At 43.7% G+C, this 22,560-nt stretch overlaps 2 protein-coding genes across 2 annotated transcripts in view; one reads left to right on the top strand and one right to left on the bottom strand.

Annotated features, from left to right (window-relative positions):
• LOC133345551 (dedicator of cytokinesis protein 1-like) overlaps positions 1–6,153 on the top strand; it is a 209,175-nt gene extending 203,022 nt beyond the window's left edge. The window contains exons 49-53 of the mRNA XM_061556432.1: positions 95–249; positions 796–1,051; positions 1,277–1,415; positions 4,113–4,285; positions 4,558–6,153. Coding sequence (XP_061412416.1) covers positions 95–249; positions 796–1,051; positions 1,277–1,415; positions 4,113–4,285; positions 4,558–4,650 — 816 coding nt within the window. The 3' untranslated portion in view covers positions 4,651–6,153. The remainder of the gene's footprint in view (positions 1–94; positions 250–795; positions 1,052–1,276; positions 1,416–4,112; positions 4,286–4,557) is intronic.
• LOC133345555 (conopressin/neurophysin-like) overlaps positions 1–22,560 on the bottom strand; it is a 559,395-nt gene that overhangs the window by 183,947 nt on the left and 352,888 nt on the right. The window lies entirely within an intron of this gene.

Genomic DNA, 22,560 nt, shown 5'->3' with positions numbered 1-22,560 from the left:
AATAATAATAATAACCCCATAAATGCACGTAATGATGTCAAGGTCTCGTCGTGGTCATCAACCGACGCTCGCTGCTCCTGCTGCCGTTTCACAGCCCCTGCTGGAGGAGAAGGAGGGATCTCGGAGTCGCAGCTCTGTGGCCTTGTCAATGGGAATGGGGTCAAGCCCTTACCGCCCACTGTCTGTCATCTCCGTGTCATCGGCCTCGTCAGACACTCCCACGTCGTCACCCAAGCCTCGCGCAGAAACGTGAAGGCACCCCCCCCCCCTCCCGCTCAGCGCATAATGAAAATTCATCTCCTGCCGAGTCGTGTTAATGGCGTTTTTGTCGAGGAATTTAAATCAATCAGTTGCGGTGACAGGGAAAATGTGATGTGTCCGTGCGGTGTTCCGATCGTCGCTATGGTTTGCAGGCTGGGGGGGGGGGGGGGGTTTGGTTACGTAAATTTACGCGTTCGTCTAATTACAAATTAAATTATAAGCACAGTGTGCACATTTTATTCGCCTGCAGGAATTTTAATCAAGCGCACGTAAAATTAATGCGGAATTTTGATGATACAGTAGGTTGAGTTATTGTGTTCATTTATTTTATTTATTTTATCCATCAATAAGGTAATGCCCATTTTAATTTGCACTGCTGGCAAGTTAGCACAGTGTCATGAAAATGCTAAAAGTATCCATGTAGACATTATGCTAAATTCTGAAAGTTGGTTAAAATATATATATATTTTTTATAAATAGTCCTTCATCATTGTCAGCTGGGCCATGTTTCACTCGTGATCCATCCACCCACAGGACCGACCACACTCCCCAGAAGAAGTTTTCCTGGGCGTCGGCCGTCAAAGCCCTGGAAAGAGCTCAGGAGAGCAATCAGTCCCGGGACGAGGATGAGAGGAGAGAGAAGAGGAGGGAAAAACGCAACAGCAAAAACCTGGAGGGCCAGGAGAAGGAACGGGATGCACCGCAGCCAGAGCAAACGCCCCACTTCCTCACCGCCACCGTTTGCCACCAGACCGTCCACAGCCAGGAGTATGGTGCCACGTGTGAAAAGGTGCATAACGTTTTGGAAACTAAAGAGCGTCACGTAAACGGCAATTGTTTTCAAGCAATTCGCTTGCACGCATGCGTACAGGAATATTCACGACGTGCCAAAAAGGTGCATTTCGACAGCCGGGTGACAGCGACGCGCCGGCCTTCCCTGTCTCGCCGGCGGATGCGGGCGTAAGCGACCGTCGTTAAAAGCATTGCCCGCGTCGTGTGACCGGTCTCCCTGCAGGCGACGCCTCAGAAACCAGCGCGTCCGAGACTTCCGCCGAACACGCAGCGTCGCCAGTCCACGTCCGCGGTGCCGACAATGCCCTCGTACCGCCCGGCGTCGTCGGCCCTCGCCTCCCAGACGCTGGCCACCATCGGCAGTGCGACTCGCACCTCGCACGGCTTGTTTTTGTTGTTGTTGTTTTTTTTGTTGGGTTGTATTTCATTGACGTGCTGGGTTAAACGACAAAGCAGCACATCGCCCCCCTACTGGCGGGAAATGTACTCGTCTCTGAAACGTGGCGCCTTCAAATGGAAAGAACAGCTGATGTACAAATTACTATTAATATGATTTATAGTCTATTTTTATTATTACTAAAAGCAAGAAGGGTAAAGTTGCAACCCTTGCCTCCAGTCGCTCCTGATAGACGGCACTAAGTGGCGAGATGTTAGCTCCCTCGCCGGGTATGCAGGAGGTCTTGGGTTCGATCTCAAACTTGACGCCTGCTGTATATTTGGAGTTTGCATGTTCTCTCCGTGGTCGTGTGGATTTTTCTCTGCGTCCTCCGGTTTTCCCCTCCACATTTAGAAGCATGGTAAGCCACTTTGTTGAGCTATCATTTGTTGCCAGGCTACTTCTGAAAAAATTAACCCGTAAAAACAAAGTTTTTCACTATAAATCCTTTATATGCGTGGCGGCTAGAGTCCTCTCGTCCTCTGGCTTGAGATGGCTGCCACCTATGGGTCAGATGATTGCCTGCCACCATTAAGCAATTGGTAATTAAATATAAAAAAAATTCCTAAAAAGTGTAAAATTTTGGAAAACATTTTTCACGAAAATAAATTGTCTCGCACAACGAGTCTGTGTGCAAAATGTCAGCTCGATTGGATCACGGGAAGTGGGTTAAAAAACGACCGAAAATTTGCACGGTCGTAAGCGCGCAAGCAAGCAAGCAAGTGAACTTAATATAAAGGATTTAAAAAGAGCTACATGGCTCAGTGGGCCTTATCTGGTACAACTAGTTTAGTTTGGTTTTTCAAGGGGAGGTTTTAAAGAGCTCCTTTAGATTGCAATTTGGCCTATCTTGCGTGCTGTCCCGCCCCGCTGTTCCCGTTCAACCTGCTGGTGGGAGATTTAAGAAACTCGCACCACGGTTTCATCTGCCATCCCAGGAGATCGATCGAGTGACATCTGGATTGCTCGTCAGTGCGGTAACCATTCCACCTTTGAAACGTCCGATATTTTGTCTACACAGTTATTATTATTTTTTAAACCACGATGCAGAGCTATGGAATTGTTTCTAGGTTTTCTCACTATAATCACGTGACCTATTATTTGATACTCTTCTCAATTCCTTTTTGCGTATTCTGCACGTATTGCTGTGCAGCTCGTAGTCTTATGCAAAGGTTAAAAATCAGATGGAAGAGCACCACTTACATGGCTAATGTTAATTCAAAACACATGTCCCAGAGGCTTCATTTGTATGTCAGACTGAAGGGTGCACAAGAGATGTATCGCATGCACGTACATGTGCACAGACACGTATACCCTGAATTAGCTTTTTTTTAGGAATTTCCCTGGATATATTTTTGGTTGCAGCAGGTTTAGCGGTATATTATGACCACCTTTTTAAATAGTAAAGAGTCAATATGACTTCTCGCTCAAATTAGCTTTGAGGCTTTACTCTTGTTTACAGCCCCTGAGCCTTTGGTGGAAATTCCACATTGCTATGGCAGGGGTAAGTATAACCACAAAACAACCACTGTTGATTTCACCACGAAGATGTACTTATTTTTTATGACCCTAAAGGTATTATGGGCTGAGTGAACCCCCAACTAGGATTTGAAAACTCGCAACCTTCAAATCGTGATGAGCCCACAACTGCCACTGAACTACCCGGCGAGATGGAGAAAATTAACATTTGAATATCAATACATCTATCGAATGTGCCAAAATGAACAATAACACAGCTAAAACACCTGACAAGTGATGTCTTGGCAATTCCTGAGCCAGTAGTGGACATTCCACGTTCCCATGACGGATTTCTTCCCCACAAAGTGGTGCCAACTGTATTGACCCCAGAGGGATGGTGAGACGAGTCGCCCTCCAACCAGGATTTTAATTTGCAACCTTCCAATTGTGAGCCGCTTGCTCTACCGCTGAGCCATCTGGCCAATAAAACCTATTTACTGTGAGCACATAACGCCTATATGTGTCTCTATTCATAATGCTATATTTGCAACGGCACAGTCTTTTGAAAACCACACTCAAAACGGCATTTAGAGACAAGTGTGAATGTCCTTGGATTTAAAGATTCGGCGACATGGCTCTTCAAGAAACACACAAGACAAACTACATCTGCGTGAAAATACATGGCCTGCTCTTATTTAATGAACGGTTGCCATGACCCGCCTGGCAGTGCCTTTGTGGGTGTGAAAATATCACGGCTACAAGGTCGAGATTCCAAAGATGCATGTTGTAATGTCTAGTTGTGAACATTCCCGAGATAATAATACAAATGTACCGTGTAATGCTTGCTTATTTTTCCGAATCAGGCGTATCGTTCGATCAAGAACTTGCAGGCGTGAAGCGAGAGCTCAAAGTCGGCCTGAACAATTGAGCATTGGGCGGTTATTTGAGGGTGGATGGTTACATTATGTGGATATTCATCAGCACATTTTCGAGTACAAATCACGCTTTCTTTTTTAAGTTCTAATATTTGCGGAACATTTTAAGCTCGCCTTAATGTAAACATAAAAAGCCTAATGTTTGGAAAATGTGACACGGCCCTCTCTTATGTTACGTAAGAAGGTCTTCCCATTGCAATGTTCTGTTCTTTGCTCACCTGAAAAAATAGGCGCTCCGGACCTCACGAACCTGATCCCTTCCAACGGAGCTGCAAATCAGCTGATGCCACCTCCATTGCCACGGAAGGGGTCTTGCATCAGCGACCCCAACCTTCTGGATGACAACAGTGGATGTACTCCTGCGTACAGAGGCTCTCAGAGTGGGGCTGCCGCAAAAGATGATGTAAGCATGAAATACATTGTTTTTTTTTGTCAGCGGTGTTTGATAATTTCAAGGAATAACTTTGCCGTTTGGTTTCTTTTTTTCGTCTGCAAGAGATGTTTATCGTTCGTGATTTAACAACGTCAATTATTTAATTGGCATGTAACCATAATGAAAGGAAAATACAAATATTTCATTAAGTATCTGTCAATTGTGAAAATAATCTCTACCGAATGTCCTGGGCATATTAACTGCTGACCTGACTAACGCTTTGCTTTTTTTTTCTTCTTCAGAAATTTGTCACGGATCTCAGTCAAAGCACCGTGAGGAAATCACCACCTCCGCCGCCTCCAAAAGCATCTTTGAAACATAAACCGCAGCAGTAGATACAAAGCCAAACTCTCTCCATGGGGAGTGGAGCCAGAGTCGTTGTTATTTACCAACCGGATGGCCACGTGGTCGTAATGGCCTTTTAGTGCAAACCTGAGATCAATTATCAACTCACGCCTGCAAGGTGTTTCATTGCAATTCGAAAGAAAGAAAACTAAATCAAGATTACTTTTCACTTAGCTTTGCATCGGCGAGCCTAGCCTCATTTTATTTGAATTTTGCTTTAATAGGTTAAGGACCATTTGTTTTGCTTTAACTGCATTTTAAGGTGCTTATTTTCACACAAATTTCAACATATAAATGGGTGCTGCCTTAGCGCAAGCAAGCCTTTTTTTGCTATCATTTGGCAATGTTACATATTTATGAGCTAGCTTTAATAGTGTCTTTAAAAGAAAAGCCTTTCACGTATAAGGTCGAACGTATTTTAAATAAGGCATGATGAAATTAAAACCAAACTATGGAAGTATTGCCTGCTGTAACGGTAGTAAACTCATGCTGGATCTATGATAGACATTAATCTCGCCGTGCTCAATGTTTTTATATGGATCTTGTAAATGTGTGGTTTATGTTGGGATTCGTTTGTGCATTATAGTATCAGACCATAAATTTGCATTTTACGAGTTTCAAACAGCACAGCATTTACGCTCATGATTTTTTTTATTTCGTAGTGCTAAATTTATTATCGGAACAAAACTTTAGTCATTGATGGATAGAAACTCCCTGGCATAAAAAAACTAACTGGGATGTCAGAGGCTTGTACATATGCATTTTTTTTTTTTACAAAAGGAGCATAGTTTTACACTCAGAGCTCATGTAAAATGTACTGCTTTTTCACTTACTGTGTGTGCTTTTACACTTACTATATACAGAAGGAAAAAAAACTGGAATTGCATAGCCAAAATTAATGATTTATTATTAAGAGTGATATTTTAAATGTTTTTTTACAAATATATTATCATGTTACGCAGCCAGCTTAAAGATGAAAATAAAATTGCCCTTGAAATAAAATGTATAAATTGTATTTTTATAGTGATCACAAACTTGTGTCAGTTTTCGCGGAAGACGTTTAAACATTAATATTTGTTTACGAAATGGTGGGTGGGCTATTGAATAATGTCAGCTTTTATCAAGGGAAGTATAAACAAAAATAAGTGAGAAAAAGAAACAAACGCGAAACATTGTATCTCTCGTGTAATTACAAGATTGATGCTTTTCATTTAAGATTATTGGGCAATGGCATTCGGGACACACAGGATTTACATGCATTGAGCAACAATCATTATGGATCATCCAAAAGCTACGACTAATTATTCTCAATTTCAAGAAGGTTATAGCTTCACCATCATGCATCACTCTGAAGTGATTATCTCACGTCCCTTGGCAACGCACTTTGCTACGCTGCACAGTTGCAAATTGGCAAATTCTTATGTTGTAGTTCTTCTCACACTATTTATTCCGATTGAAATGCTGAGCATATTTTAGTGTTCCATCAATATTCAACACAGACCCCCCCCCCCCCCCCATGCATTAACGTATGAAGGAAATGAACTAAACAGCCCCTGGGTGAGGCCTACACTCAGAAGAAAATTGGAATTCTTGGAATAAATTGGCTTGCGACATTCAATGCTTTAACAGAGAAAGGAATCCTCACTGACTTGACATGCAAGGAAACCGTGGACTTGGCCGATGTTAATTAATAATGAAAACTGGCAATCAATATTTTTTAAAACATCTCAAATCGTATGCAATTTATGCACTTGTGCCTTAAAATGTAATGCTGAATCTGACTCGATAATGATGGTTGTGTTTAGTTGTGTCAGCCTCCACAGGACCCGTGTGAAAACATGATAGTGTGATGCTGCACCAGAGACAATTTCAAATAAATAGCCACTTGGTAAGTGTTTTGTCACGTAAGCCTACCGTGAGGGTATGTGGATTAGGCACGGAGGCTACTGAAAAGGTATCATTTACAAGGAGATTTTTTTTGTGCTTTCCAACATGCCCCAGAGGATTATCCTCCTGCTTCCTCATCCTATTCCGGAATAAACTGCCCCCACACCCCGTTAAGTCTTGCCGTGTAATCAGTTGGGGGGGGAGGGGGGGGGGTTGTTCCTCCTAAGTTCTTATTGTCCTAATGTATTAATACATTTGTCTTTGCATCATGCAATTTGGAATTTCCACGCATCGTTAGCAAATGTTTTATCCGCTGCTGAACGAAGGTCTTCTTCAATGCCGTCACCATCTACGTCGGCCACGTGATGTCACGATCCATCTCGCTCTTATGCACGAACTGATCTAATCGCTCCATCTCCGTGTGGGTCGTCCTCTCATCATATACATCATTTCCTTTGGCTGTCATTGCATCACCAGTCTCGTCAATTGGCCGTAATCCCAACTCGCAATGTGTCCAGTCCAAGCCCACTCGCTGACTCACTCTCATTGACAGTAAATTATATCTCTGATTTGCAATTTGTTCCATGATCCGTGTATTCTCCTCTAGATATCTCACGGAATAATCCTCTGCATGCAACTCTCCGCGCTTTTTGCTTTTGTTCAGTTGTGGTAGTCCCTTTGTTTCAGTCATCCAGGGCATCATCACCGAGTGAACGCCTGCTCTCTAATTCCCAGAAACACTTGCAAAAATTATATTCACATCTCCCGCAACTCTTTGCTGGACATCGAAACTTAACACCATAAGTAGGCCATATGCTGTCCTTCGTTCTTAAATTCACTTCTCCGAAAGCACTACATCCCTCCTCTTGTTCAACCCCTCGTGACATTTTCAATTTCGAGATACCAGTCGAACAAAAGTCACGCGCAAATGTTTGCCGAGCAAAACAAAACGACTGTTGGAGGGACACAGCTTGAAACGGGTAGTTTTCCTCATAGCAGTTCACGAGACAATGACATTTGAGGAAGCACATTTTAGTGATGTGTAATTTTTGAACGATGCGAATACTGTAGGTATGGTGATGCAAAGACTCATCAGTGAATACAATTTCCTAAATTGATGATGCATGCACCAAAATGTTTATCTAGAAACGTTTTCAAATTTGTATATGTTGCGCGTGACAGACAGGTTTACGTAACGCCTGGAGCTATTGTGTGGCCGCTACATTCACAACATAAATATTTTTACGATGATATTGATATGTATCGCGACCCTGAATTGCAAAAATTACATTTCCCACAGGAGTGAATCGTTGCACCCTTAATCGATATACTCCAGCACGTGATTCAATTAAATAATTGCCCAATCTTAGGTTTACCCGCAGGACATATTAAGCCAGGTTTGTTTATTGCAATTTTGTACTTGCCAATGAAACAGCGGGTGCTGTGCGAATGGACTGGTAGTGAAACAGGTTCACTGAATGTGTTGGTAAAGATGAATCCTAAATGATTGACAACGGTTATAGATGATTGTTATACTTCAACTCCGCGTCCAGTGGCATTAAATGCCTGGAATTTTTCGCATTGTACTCAAAATTACAGTGATCTCAACGGGCCAGGCATGTGGCTCAGCGGCATATAGAAAGCAAATTACAATCGGTAAGTTTGCTCGTTCATATCCTGGTTGGGTTTTGATTCACCAAATCTATTCAACTCTTAAACTATATATTTTTTATTTTTACCAGGTAAGGCCCTCTGAGCCATATAGCTGTTTTTTTTTAGAAGTGACCTGACAATTAATGATAGCTAAACAAAGTGGCTTTATTTTTCTAAATGTGGAGGGGAAAATCACAGGACTCGGGAGAAAAATCCACGCGACCACAAGGAGAACATACAAACTCCAAATATGCAGCAGGTGTCAGGCGAGATAGTTAACATATCACCACTGTGGCGAGATGTTTATCTGGGGCCGCTAAAACAAGTACCACTTTGTGGGGAAGCCGAAGAGCGGCTGTCTTATGGATGGACTCACGCCCGCCATTGGAATGTGGAATTTCCACCACTGGCTCAGGGCTGTAAACGGGAGATGAGCAACGCCACAATGCTTACTGGAGCAAGCTACACTTAAATTTCGATTTAAAGCTTTCGTGACTGCAGGGATTCATCTTCTTGGTTCTTTCGGTAAAGTCACGTAGAAGGGAAATAATAAAATAATAAAAATTACAATAATAAAATCATTCTCACGACGTTTCGGCCACAACGCAAGCAGCCGTCCTCAGGTGAAGAACAGGTCTGTCGGAAAGACAGCGTCTTACATTTTCGTGAGCTGTGTATTGTTCACTTTGGTCTCTGGTTAATTTCCATCTCTGTAGTTTTCCGTCATGGCAGTGTGCCAGACTTGTCAGCCCACGCAAACTTATAATGTAGGAAATTCAACCTGCTCGGAGTAGGTTTTCATTAAGATAGCTTTGTGCTGTTTGGCCAAAAAGCTGTGCCAACCGTTGACTTTAATAATCCAATGTGCACACTGCTCCATTTCAGTTGTGCAACAAATAAGTTGACCCTCAAAGTCCTGTTTGTGCTGTTTGCAGACACGCGTGTTGCCATTATACACAAGATTCCATTGACTGAATATATTGCTCTTCGTTAGATGTTGTCATTTACCACAGTTTACCTGGAAAAAAAATATAAATATAAACTTGTTTAGGTACACTGCATTATAAAGTTGTTGGTCATCGCCATACCCTATTCCACTCTTAAAATACTCGAGATGCATTTCTCCTATATGCTGCCGCGAGAGTCCTTTACCAAGAGGCGGATCGATGACCCAACATTCGCCGTGAGTAATAATCACTTACGCCGGTTCGGGCAAAACGCGTTCATCAACAGTATTTGTTCACGAAAGGCGTAGCTGGCAGTAAGATGTTGATGCAGAAATGGCTTGAGCAGAACATGTGCTGTAAATGGAAGTGATAAAAAAGTGAGAATTAAAAGACAGAGGTGTTCATTGGAAGTTGGAGTAAAAGCCTCATATATTTTTAGTGGTGCTTTTTTTGTACTTGCAAATTGATCTACGAGGTGTGATATAGTATTCACCTCAATAGTGGATGTAAAAGATATAACGAACAATCTCAACGTTCTTCTCTTGAGAGCCCGTTATGTCGGTGCCCAAATCGGCAACTGATGGATATGATCCTTATACGCAAATGTAACTTTGTACAGGTAAAGTTTGTTATAAAACTGCAGTTAACATCAAACTTTTAATTGCGCGTGACAAACAACTCGATTGTAAATAGGTGAACGATGCATGCAAGGGGCTATGGCACAACTGCTCTTGTTTAATTTATGTAAACTCTGATATACCCATGTGCAGTGTTAGAACGATTAGAAAAGGCGCAGGGTCTTAAAGAATAAGGACTTTGACGGTGCGCTGTTACTTTATTGCACACAGCGATCAATGTGGCGTTAGACGGATGGCAATAGACTGATGGCCAAACGGTTTAAAGTTGTTCGTGCTTCATCTTGTACGTCGATAGCTGTATGTAAATGAGCCAACGGGGTTTGGATTTTCGCTGCAGTAGACGTAATAAAAGCAATTCGGGAACAAAAAAAATTGTAACCGAGGACTTTAATGTTAAAAAAACGGACATTTCTCGTTAACAAGGCAATAGCGTTATCATGTGCGGTGATGTTTTTTGATATGTATATCTATTACAGTAGATTCAAAACGTCGACTGCCTACGTTTATAGCGGTTGTACTGTATCGTTCTCTGATGTGTTTTCGGGTTTTGCTTGCGCGTTCGTCGGCATGATGTCCGACGTTTCACTCCCGGTGCCGGAAGCTTTTTCAGCAACCGAATAACAAATGGTCAGTTCGTGAAGGGGCTCGCAAAGCGAAATGTCAGACATCACGCTGAGCAAGCACGCGATGCAAGCTGTGTCACTCGACAGCATCTGCCACGTGTAGCCGATTCAACTTTCACATTTATTCACTTCAACAAAATATCAAGGATGTATACATTTGTATCCTGTTTGTGAATTAGATCATCCAGACTGACGTGTACATTATTATCCATCCTTTCGACTTTCCAAATAACTACGATTAGAAATCAGTGTGTAAATTGAAAATGTATTTTAGTTTTGCTCATGCACTACTTCTAAGTAATTTCTGTATTATAATTTTTACAGTTATAATTGTTTTGCCAATTCACTGCCGAATGTAGAGGCCTCCGACATAGTGTCAGTCATGTTTCAACTGGTCAGTGCAGGTTGGTGAAAGGAGGGAATGGGTTCGAATCAGACATTGCTTGCCAACGATGTTAGCCATGGCCAGGAATCAAACTCTCGTCCTACCTACACTTACCCAATGCTATTTCTGGGTTAACATTTTCACCGCAGTGCAATGTTTGAACGTCTGCACCACCACCAGCGCCCCCACTTCTTGCTCTCGATTCTTTAAAATAACTCAAATACAAGACACGGGTAAAATCAATATGTAACATACACGAGAATAAAATTAAGTTCGTAACTCAATGATAGGCACATTCACAAGTGCAGCATTGTGATGCTGTAAAAGAAGCGTTGTGGTTCCTTGCCTACAAAAACCAAGCACGATACTCATTGTACATACCATGCATTTTGAAACAGAGCATTGATTATCAGGAGCTTATCTTCTTGGCTCTTTCGGTAAAATCACGTGAAAGGGAAATAATAAAATAATAAAAAATAAAACATAATAAAATAATTCTCACGACGTTTCGGCCACAACGAAAGCAGCCATCCTCAGGTGAAGAACAGGTCTGTCGGGGAGACAGCGTCTGAATTCATTATTATGTTTTATTTTTATTATTTTATTACTTCCCTTCTACGTGACTTTACCGAAAGAACCAAGAAGACGAATCCCTGCAGTCACGAAAACTTTAAATCGAAATTTATCAGGAGCTTAGTCATGCTTTTTAATAATAATAGTAATAATAATAACGCAATTTATAATGCGCACAATAGTTCACGCTCATACATGACTGAGAGACTCCGAGGCTCGCAGCCAGGCTCAAGCGTCGCTTAAAATTTCGATTTAAAGCTTTCGTGACTGCAGGGATTCATCTTCTTGGTTCTTTCGGTAAAGTCACGTAGAAGGGAAGTAATAAAATAATACAAATAAAACATAATAAAATAATTCTCACGACGTTTCGGTTACAACGCAAGCAGCCGTACTTCCCTTCTACGTGATTTTACCGAAAGAACCAAGAAGACGTCGCTTAAAAGTCAGTGCAGATCAAAAGCTGCGAATATGCAGCGAGGGCGATGCCGTTCCAGATGTCGGTGGGGGTGGGGTGGGGGGTGGGGGGTGGGGGGGCTGCCTGACAGGGACTGCCCCACGTGCTCGTTGGTGAAGAGAGGTCGCGTTGCGGACAGCTCCACTGCTAGGAGCCGATGCGCGGGGTGACAGCAGAGCGCAGGAAGATGCGAGGGACGCACGATAATAGAGGCGGGGTGGCGACCTTGCAGCTGACAGCCCCCACCCCCCACCCCCCACCCGCCCTCCTGCTGGGCGATGAAGAAGCCAATGGGGGAGGAGCGGACGGAGGGAGGTGAAGGGATCTTGCTGAGAGTGGCATGCGCCAAGGATGACGTCAGCAGGATTGTGGGTTTTTTTTTCGCAACCGTTGGGGAGTTTCTCAAGGCTGCTTGATGGAGATCGAACAAGGACGGAATTCATCTTCTTGGTTCTTTCGGTAAAGTCACGTAGAAGGGAAGTGATAAAATAATAAAAATAAAACATAATAAAATGATTCTCACGACGTTTCGGCCACAACGCAAGCAGCCGTCCTCGGGTGAAGACCAGGTCTGTCGGGGAGACAGCGTCTGAATGAAACACCACCACGCTTGGCAGCGTCTATTGAAGCTGGGTTGGAAGGGGGGAAGGGCGCCTTGACAAAATAATTTGCATATCAAGAGGAATTTAGCATATTTATGCCAAATGCAGGTATGTGATTAGTCTATTTAAGCTGGGTTGGGTGAGCAGGATTGTGGGTTTTTTTGGTTTGCAACCGTTGGGGAGTTTCTCAAGGCTGCTTAATGGAGATCGAACAAGGACGGAATTGCAATAGGCGAGGCGAGACCAGGCTGCTGCCGCGGCGAGGGTATTGACGCTCTCGGTGGTGATGAATGGACGTAAATGACTGACGGCCCTTCGGTGGCAATTGCAAGATCTCATGATGTGGATGGGTACGGCTGTTGAGGGGATCAGGTGGAGTCGAGTGACCGGCGAAGGAACTTGATGTGGTTGGAAAATTGGACGGTGCAGCCAGCGATTAATATACAGGGGAATCCTCTGCTTACCAATAAGTTAGGTTCCAGAGGTCCGTTCGGAAGTCCATTTGCCTGTAAGTCCTGTCGATTCCAAACGTGTTGTATGGCATGTACACTAAACATGGGGAATATATTTAAAAGTCGTATAATCTCCTGTAGATGTAGATGCCACTGGTTGTTCATATTCTGCAGATGTAGATGCCACTGGTTCTTCACGTTCTGCAGATGTAGATGCCACTGGTTCTTCACGTTCTGTAGATGTAGATGCCACTGGTTCTTCACGTTCTGCAGATATAGATGCCACTGGTTCTTCACGTTCTGCAGATGTAGATGCCACTGGTTCTTCACGTTCTGCAGATGTAGATGCCACTGGTTCTTCACGTTCTGCAGATGTAGATGCCACTGGTTTTTCACGTTCTGCAGATGTAGATGACACTGGTTCTTCACGTCTGCAGATGTAGATGCAACTGTTTCTTCACGTTCTGCAGATGTAGATGCCACTGGTTCTTCACGTTCTGCAGATGTAGATGACACTGGTTCTTCACGTCTGCAGATGTAGATGCAACTGTTTCTTCACGTTCTGCAGATGTAGATGCCACTGGTTCTTCACGTTCTGTAGATGTAGATGCCACTGGTTCTTCACGTTCTGCAGATGTAGATGCCACTGGTTCTTTACGTTCTGTAGATGTAGATGCCACTAGTTCTTGACGTTCTGCAGATGTAGATGCCACTGGTTCTTCACGTTCTGCAGATGTAGATGCCACTGGTTCTTCACGTTCTGCAGATGTAGATGACACTGGTTCTTCACGTCTGCAGATGTAGATGCAACTGTTTCTTCACGTTCTGCAGATGTAGATGCCACTGGTTCTTCACGTTCTGCAGATGTAGATGACACTGGTTCTTCACGTCTGCAGATGTAGATGCAACTGTTTCTTCACGTTCTGCAGATGTAGATGCCACTGGTTCTTCACGTTCTGCAGATGTAGATGCCACTGGTTCTTCACGTTCTGCAGATGTAGATGCCACTGGTTCTTCGCGTTCTGTAGATGTAGATGCCACTGGATCTTCACGTTCTGCAGATGTAGATGCCACTGGTTCTTCACGTTCTGAAGATGTAGATGCCACTGGTTCTTCACGTCTGCAGATGTAGATGCCACTGGTTCTTCACGTTCTGCAGATGTAGATGCCACTGGTTCTTCACGTTATGCAGATGTAGATGCCACTGGTTCTTTACGTTCTGTAGATGTAGATGCCACTAGTTCTTGACGTTCTGCAGATGTAGATGCCACTGGTTCTTCACGTTCTGCAGATGTAGATGCCACTGGTTCTTCGCGTTCTGTAGATGTAGATGCCACTGGATCTTCACGTTCTGCAGATGTAGATGCCACTGGTTCTTCACGTTCTGAAGATGTAGATGCCACTGGTTCTTCACGTCTGCAGATGTAGATGCCACTGGTTATTCACGTTCTGCAGATGTAGATACCACTGGTTCTTCACGTTCTGAAGATGTATATGCCACTGGTTCGTCACGTTCTGTAGATGTAGATGCCACTGGTTCTTCACGTTCAGCAGATGTCGATGCCACTGGTTCTTCACGTTCTGAAGATATAGATGCCACTGGTTCTTCACGTTCTGCAGATGTAGATGCCACTGGTTCTTCACGTTCTGCAGATGTAGATGCCACCACCGCCATTTATTGCACGGCGGTTAAACTTACGCCTCTCGGTCCAAATAGACAAACTGGATATACGGACCAGGTTTGTTCGCATCTCTGAAAGTTCGGAAGTCGAATGCTCATAAGTAGAGGAGTTCCTACACGAGGTGGGAACGTGGACGAGGCGAGGCACTGCCCGGTGCCGACCAGGATGGCCTCGTATTTGGAACACGTTTGCCTCCTGCCAGCCAACAGCCACAGCGAAAAACAGCTCGGCTATGCAAACTGCGTGGAAAGGCGTCAGAAATGCTTAGAGCAATCAAACTTGATTGCTTTAAGGATTTCCATACAGCTCTCTCTTTGACATGCTAATTTCTCTGTTCCAGCAGACCCACCTCTCTCTCTCTCTGCCCCCCCCCCTCTCTCTCTATTTAAGGTCACGACACAGAGGCATTGGGTCTCTGTGTGTCTATGTTGTGTGCCTCTCTCTGTGTCTCAGTGTGTCTCTCTCTGCTTGCGTGTCTGTGTGTCTCCGTGTCTGTGTTTTGCCTCTCTCTCAAATGTAGTTCTTCCTGATGATGACTGCTTGTGTCGCAATCGAAACGTCGTACTCTATTGTTTAATTTATTTTCTTTCTACCTGACTTTACCAAAAGAACCAAAGAGCTTAAAGCAATGTTATGGTGGGGGGTTTATCTGGCTGGTATTCAATAATTATATATCGAAACGGAGTAGAACGGTTGTCAGTAGTATTGTTACCAGTGTACGATATTTGGAGGAAATAAAAAATGTCCTCGCCGGATTCATCCAAAGCACATTATCAATTCTTCAATTCTGTGCAAACAATTGTTAATGCTGGCGTCCTGGTGGATTTTGAAATTGAAAAAGCATGTCTGTAATTTTTTTTTACTTGGAAATTGTATGTAGCTGCTTAAGTAAGAAAAATTACTGGCAAGGGTTTTTGCACGCAAATGTAAAGCAAGCCACTAGAGTGGAGCAAGTTGCATTTAGTTTGTATGCTGAATTTAAATCAGCTCTGTCATATTTATTTATTTTTATTTGGGGGGGGGGGGGGAAATAGCTCCTTAACCTCTGTATGGATGAGGCTAAAATTGTCCTATTTGCTAGTGGAGCGCCAAAAGAGCAATTTTGAAAAAAAAAATCTCAATCATACTTTTCATCGGATGAAAAAAGAAAAAGAATGCAAATCGTGTAGAAAATCGCCCAATTTTGGCAACTATGCACGATCAGTATTGTGCTCCATCTAGTGGAGAACAGGAATTTTCGCTGATGAAAAGAGACTTCTTTTTGTACTTGACAGCAATTCCAATGCGAATGCACAGCAATATGAACTTAGTTACATCGTCAAATTCAACCGAGTCAAATTCAACCGAGTCAAATTCAAAAGTAATTTAGCTCCCGCATATTACTGATAATGGTAACATTACATTTGAATGAAGCTGAGATGCACACATGGGTATGACTAAAATATGAGACAAAATCATAATTGTTCGATTCAAATACAATTGTACGTCACCTATGCAATACACGAAAAACACACATACATCGATTAGACTTCCTTAAAAGAAAAAAAAGAAACTATTATCGATTTCCCAAAATGTTGCTGATCATATATTTGTTTCAGTTAAATCAGCATTATTGACAAATACATTGAGTTTTTCCCCCCTAATTATCAATTGTGCTTGCACACCCAATGCCTACGTAGCATCACCAAATAATACATGCAATCTAGTCTATGTAGCATGAATACAATATATTTCTAGATTTGAAGCTTTCGTGACTGCAAGGATTCATATTTTTAGGTGTTTTCGGTAAAGTCACGTAGGTAAAACATTAAAATTAATAAAAGTAAAATAAAATAAAAATCACGACGTTTCGGAGGATGACTGAGACTTGTGTTGCCTCCGAAACGTCGTGATTTTTATTTTATTTTTCTTTTATTAATTTGAATGTTTTACCTACGTGACTTTACCGAAAACACCTAAGAATATGAATACAATATAGTCTACGTAGCATGAATCCAATATAGTCTATACAGCATAAATGCAATATAGTCAATATACGGCGTGAATATGTGGAACATGTTCATATAGAAAGTCAAACTGCTCTACAAAGTGTGAATTAAAATCTCATCATTGTTGACCTTCCTGTTCGTTAACGCTGGCATTGAGATGTGTACCGTATTCGTGAGCAGGCGAGAGCCATTCGACACACGCAGATGCAGTTGTTCAAAACAATTTGTGCTCCGTGTTGCTCCGAGCAAACGACTTCACAAATCATCTCAAGACGTAAACCACGCAACACAGTTTTGTTTGAAATTATCACGCAAAAAGGTGTACATTTAAAATGTCAGTTTCCAACCTAGATTCATAACGTCGTCAAAATTGAAGATGCGACTGCAATGTTTATGAATCCCGTATTGCACAAAATATACATTTGTTTATATTTTTCGTGCGAGCTTAAGATCACACAGTTTGTTATCCTGGACTTCTTCAGGGGTTTGTTGATGCAGCAATGTATGCACAGTTAGTCATCACTCACGATAAATTTACAGTCAACAATACCACGTGGAACGGAGACTGGTTTTGGTGCGTAGATGTTCAGCTCCAATAAATTTATTAGAACAACTTTGCCACTGGCTGAAATTGCAGTGAAAGAACAATTATCTCCCACCCAACCAAAAAAGTAATTTGTGTCCCCAGACTTAAAACAAACATCGTGACTGTGCATTCAAATATATCATCACGAGTACGTGTAAATATACACATTTGTGAAAGGTATAACGATCCAGCGTTTCTGTGACCGTTCAACTAATTTCCCAAGAACAAACAAAAGCTCCACAGTCGTCATTAAAAACAGTGAGTAACAACGTAAGATATAAACTGTGCTTGTCTTTGCTGTGTACGTCTTAGCTGTGTACGTCTGAGCTTGTGTATGTCTTTGCTACGAAGCTCTCCGATGTGTTTCTGGCTTTGTACTGCGTTGCACCCCGGCACGATGTCCGATACACTTCCACGCACGTGCTTGGGAAGCTTCCACCGGGCTCTGAGTTGGGACGATTCCGCTCCTGACGATGCTCAGAAAGCTCCCAGCACGCGGAGGGAAATTCGAGACATCGTGACGACCGACACGCGGTTCAACCTGAAAGCACATCGGACAGCTGTAATGTAACACGTTTATATAACAAAAAAGCAAACGCACCATGCAACGGCCGTTATCATTAAGCAGACAAGACATTTTGAGCAAGGATCCACTTGTGAAGAAGCGTCATCGTCAAAAGCAGTTGCCTGTTCTTTGTTGAAATCTCTATTGTAGGGGGGGGGGGCAGCATTAAGGATGCACGTGGCGGCTTGGTGGATAGGTGCTCCACCGACGCGGCTGTCCTCTGCAATTCTTTGACATTGGGGCTTCGCCAAACTCGGTGGTTATTGGTTAGCAGCACGCAAGGGCTGGTGTGGTTGACCATAACAAGGCAACAAAACCAATTCTAATTGCGTCATTTAGAAGATGTTACAGAGGTGACCTTGTATACCAGCAGCCTGGTACCTCGTACCGGTTTACATCGTGACGAGTGTTGACGCGCTGTTTAGACCATAAGCAATCTCCTGACGACATGACATGCCGGGACGAAGCTTGCCCTCTTCTCCACCTTCACGTGATGTGCGCAGTGTCCGCACGTCCCCCGTGTTTTGTGTACACACTCAACCTCGTGCCTGTTGCCGCTCCGAGGGCAAGTTGCCTCCTCCTCGGATGGTTCAACATGACACACGTTTGTGATAGCAACACGCGATCCAGAATTTTCTTGTGCGGCGGGCCACCTTAGCCCACGAGCCAAGGCAATATCGTCGGGATACAACAGCTGGCTGTCCCCCCCCCCCCCCCCAAAAAAAAGTCCTCCCGTTTGCTTGGAGTGTCGGGCACATGTACAAATCAACAGACGTGTTACCTCTGCGATTGTTTAAAGCAAGGTGATAAAAGAGGTCAGATCCTTCGGTCTGGGTTTGAGTTGGGCAAGATCAGAAGTTGTGCTTTGTAAAAAAAGGAAGCAGTAGCTCATGCTGCCAAAACTTTTTTTTAAACAACCACAATTTAGCAGGGATGTACTAAGTCTTTGAGCTCCTGATTCTATTTTCTACCGTGCACTCAGAAAATGCTCAACTCCTTCCAAAATTGTCGCCCCCCCCCCACCCCGCTTACAAAACGCCACCCTTTCCTAAGCTCTGCTTGAACTCGATTTCAACTCGGCTTATGCCAATGATTTTTTAGGGGTGTGCCAGACTTTACATCAAAGTCAGGTCTTCACCAGGTAAGCTCATTAGAGTAATCCCACCTGACTGCACCTGCCAGGGATGAGTTAAGCTACAATTCTGCTCCTACCCCCCCCCCCCGTCTCCAAAAAAAGGGCCGTCCACTCCCTTAGTGGATGGTGGAGAAAGCCCTCAAGTGTCACTGATAGCACAAAGCCCTTTCTGAGCCATTGCTACTCGTTTGATGCGACTAGTTTTGGGAAGAAGAAGCAAAAGAGAGGTTGGAAGGGGGGGGACAGGAGTAGTTTCTAAGCTAAAGCCATAATCTTTTTAACACTCCTTAAGCGCTACCCCCTCCCCAACCCGCCAGCATCAATCTTAACATCAAAGCTTCCTCAACAACTTTTTTTAAACTCCTTAATATGACAAGCCGCATTATTGCGCCGTATAATTGATTCAAGGGCTGAAGTGTATTTGCCCGCCGTTGTATTTTTTGTGCCGTTCGTGGTGGGAGTGGGGGGGGGTGCTGAGGTGTGTCGAGCGTGCTATAGGAGCCAGAGGGAGATAGGATCTCGTCGCTGCGAATGCCCGGCACACAATGCAAGAGCGCTGTGTGCTCGTGCCACCCTGCATGTTAAAGACCAGCGGCATGCTCAGCTCAGCAGGGGGGGGCAGGTCACGGAGTTCAATCGCAATCCCCCTGAAGCCACGCGTTTGAAAGTTGCAATTATCTTTAAATAAGAGAGTAAAAAAATCAATCAGCTAGACGTAGCTAAACAAACATGTGCGTTCAAAATATAAGCATGAATTGTTAAACATTTCTAATCGTATTGTGTACATGTACAACAGCCCCTGTGGCAATCTACTGCCTGATGAGGGCCTTCCCACTCCCGTATGGGTCGAGAGAATTGGTTTACCATACTTCACCAAACTGAATCGTATGTTGTAGTATGTATGTTGAACTTCTTTTGCACCGTACGTAGCCAACCGTGCGAATCGGAGGTGCGGGGGGAAGGACAACAACCTAAACACAAAAAGCAGTTCTAAGGAAATTAGTTTTCAATCTAGATTTTGAAGTGCATAGCTCCAGTGACTTCCTAATATCAGGTGGAGCGTTCCAGACAGCCGCAGAAGCGCATTCGAAAGCGCGCGATGCAGTGACCGTCTTTGTCCGATGGATAACCGAAAGCCGCTGCGAGCGTGACAGGAGTTCGCACGAAGCTTTATGCTACTTGACGAGATCAGCAAGGTATTGTGGTTCATTTCTGGCATGCAATTTGTGTGCAATGAGTACGACCTTCAAATGTATCCACTAGGCAACCGGAAGCCAATGAAGCTCAGCGAGCACTGGACGGACATGGTCAACAAACTCAAAGTGATCTCCTGCTCAAGTGAGAATTGAGGTGGTGCTCATCCCCCATTCACAGCCCTAAGCTAGTGGTGGAAATTCCGCATTCCTGTGGCAGGGGACAAGTCTCTCCACAGGTCAAACACGGTCGATTAAACCCACAAAGTGGTACTCATTGCACCAACCCTCGAGTGATGGTAGGATGAGTCAACGCCCTAGCGAGGATTTTTATTCACAACCTTCAAATCGGGAGCTGCTCGCTCTACCACTAAGCCACTGTGGCTATAACATCCAACCCATTCTTCTGTTTTTGTTCCCCAAGTGATCAAAGTAATATCGGGACTAAACCAAACACTAATTCATAATTTACACCCCACCGTCCACCACACCATTTAATGAAATGTCGCAATACAGGAATGTAATTCGATTCAAAATTATTCATTCATCTCGTGGCTGGAGGGAATCACGTGCACAAATAAACAGCCCTTCGTCAATCCACTGCTGGATGAGTGGCCACGCCACCGTACTTCGCTATGCTGGTCAGTGTGGGTTGGAGGGAAGGGCCAAAGCAGAATCATTTCAGACATCACTCAACGCCGATGTCAGCCACGGCCCGGAATCAAACTCAGGTGGCAGAGTTCATCGCACTGTACGCAAACCACATTAAACCCAAATTACAGCATACAGTACACAAACAGAACCAAACAGACTCTAACACCAGCGATTCAATAAATGTATTCATCATGGCTTGGCTTCGCGAACGAAGATCTAGGAAGGACATCCACGTCTTCTGCAGGCACGCTGGTGGCTGAAGAGGCCTATGCGGGACAAGCAGGTCCTGCCACAACAGCTGCAAGTATAGGTCTCATCTGGGATGGGTGCTGAGGGATCATGATTCTTCCTCCTTCTCCTTTTGTCCTCCATACGGGCCCTGCGGGTATCTTCGAAGAAGGAGGTGGCCTGGTGAACTGTGTGCCGCCAGGAGTTGCGATCAGCTGCTTGTGTTGCCCACTGACGGTGATCGATGCAGCAAGCAGTGAGGGACTTCTTCAGGGAGTCTTCTTTGTATCGCTTTCGTGGTGCCCCTATGTCGCGATGGCCAGAGGACAGTTCCCCATACAGCACAATCTTAGGTAAGCGGTGGTTCTCCATGTATTGTGGGCTTAATGATTAACATTGATTCGTGAAATCCACGTGTCATCACACCCATAAAGAAAAGGCCCACCACTGACTTGCTCGAGACCTGATAGCCACTTTGTTCAAACTGGAGCCCAGTGCATGGCATGCCTAATTGAAAACAGGGTGGTGTCTGCTTTGCATGACATTAGATGTACGAGGAGGGACAACCCCAGCTGAATGCAGCCTCCTGCATGGGCCAGCTGCTTGTCCAGAAAGCTGCGAAGAGAAAAAGAAAGCGATCAAAAAAAAACCTCCACAGCAATTACCACGTCGCATAGCCACTCCCCAGCCACAGTCGGCCATGCATCAGATACACTTCACGATCTTAATTATTACAATGACACGTGCATACATTTAGATTTGCATCTCTCACACATGCTCCCCCGCCCCCCCCCTATTTTGCAGCTAAAATAAGGAGGCAAGCTGCCAGAGGGCATCACAAGATTAGAAGGATAAGGAGCACTTCTTGCAGAAGTGAATCTAGCGATGCTCAGGCTTTGTGATCCAGCCGTATGTATCCATGAATGTTCTTGGTTCTTTCGGTAAAGTCACGTAGAAGGGAAATAATAAAATAATAAAAATAATAAAAAGAACAATAAAATACAATGTTTTATTTTCATTATTTTATTGTTTCCCTTCTACGTGACTTTACCGAAAGATTTCGATTTAAAGCTTTCGTGACTGCAGGGATTCATCTTCTTGTTTCTTTCGGTAAAGTCACGTAGAAGGGAAGTAATAAAATAATAAAAATAAAACATAATAAAAAATAATAAAACAATTCTCACGACGTTTCGGCTACAACGCAAGCAGCCGTCTTCAGGTGAAGAATGAGACACTACCAAACTAGGAGCTTATATATAAGCTGCATTGAGGGTTGAAGAGCGCCTTAACAAAAAGAATGTGCATGTGAAGAGGAATTTAGCATATTCATGGAAAATGCGTAGGCGTTGGGCGGGGGGGTGTCAAAGTCATATTATGCCCATGCATTATGCAGGATCAGCAGCAACCAAGGGGGGTGCAGGGATTAGCAGTAACAAAGGAAAGGAATGTTAATGATATGTAGCTGCAGTTACTCAACAACCACGTAGAAAACTGAAGTATAAACTACATAAAAAACTAAAGTATAAACTGCATCGCACCATCAGTATACTTACTATACTCTATAATAAGCTGAGTTACTAACAGCAAGTAATACATTACAATTCTACCTCGTAAAAATTCTATAATATGCTTCCATCTAAACCTTATTCTCTTAT

Source organism: Lethenteron reissneri, chromosome 22, assembly GCF_015708825.2.
Source record: "Lethenteron reissneri isolate LAM-NWPU_2019-01 chromosome 22, ASM1570882v1, whole genome shotgun sequence".
Lineage (NCBI taxonomy): Eukaryota > Metazoa > Chordata > Hyperoartia > Petromyzontiformes > Petromyzontidae > Lethenteron > Lethenteron reissneri.
Note: the sequence above shows the minus strand (reverse complement) of the source record. Positions and strands in the feature narration are given on the sequence as shown.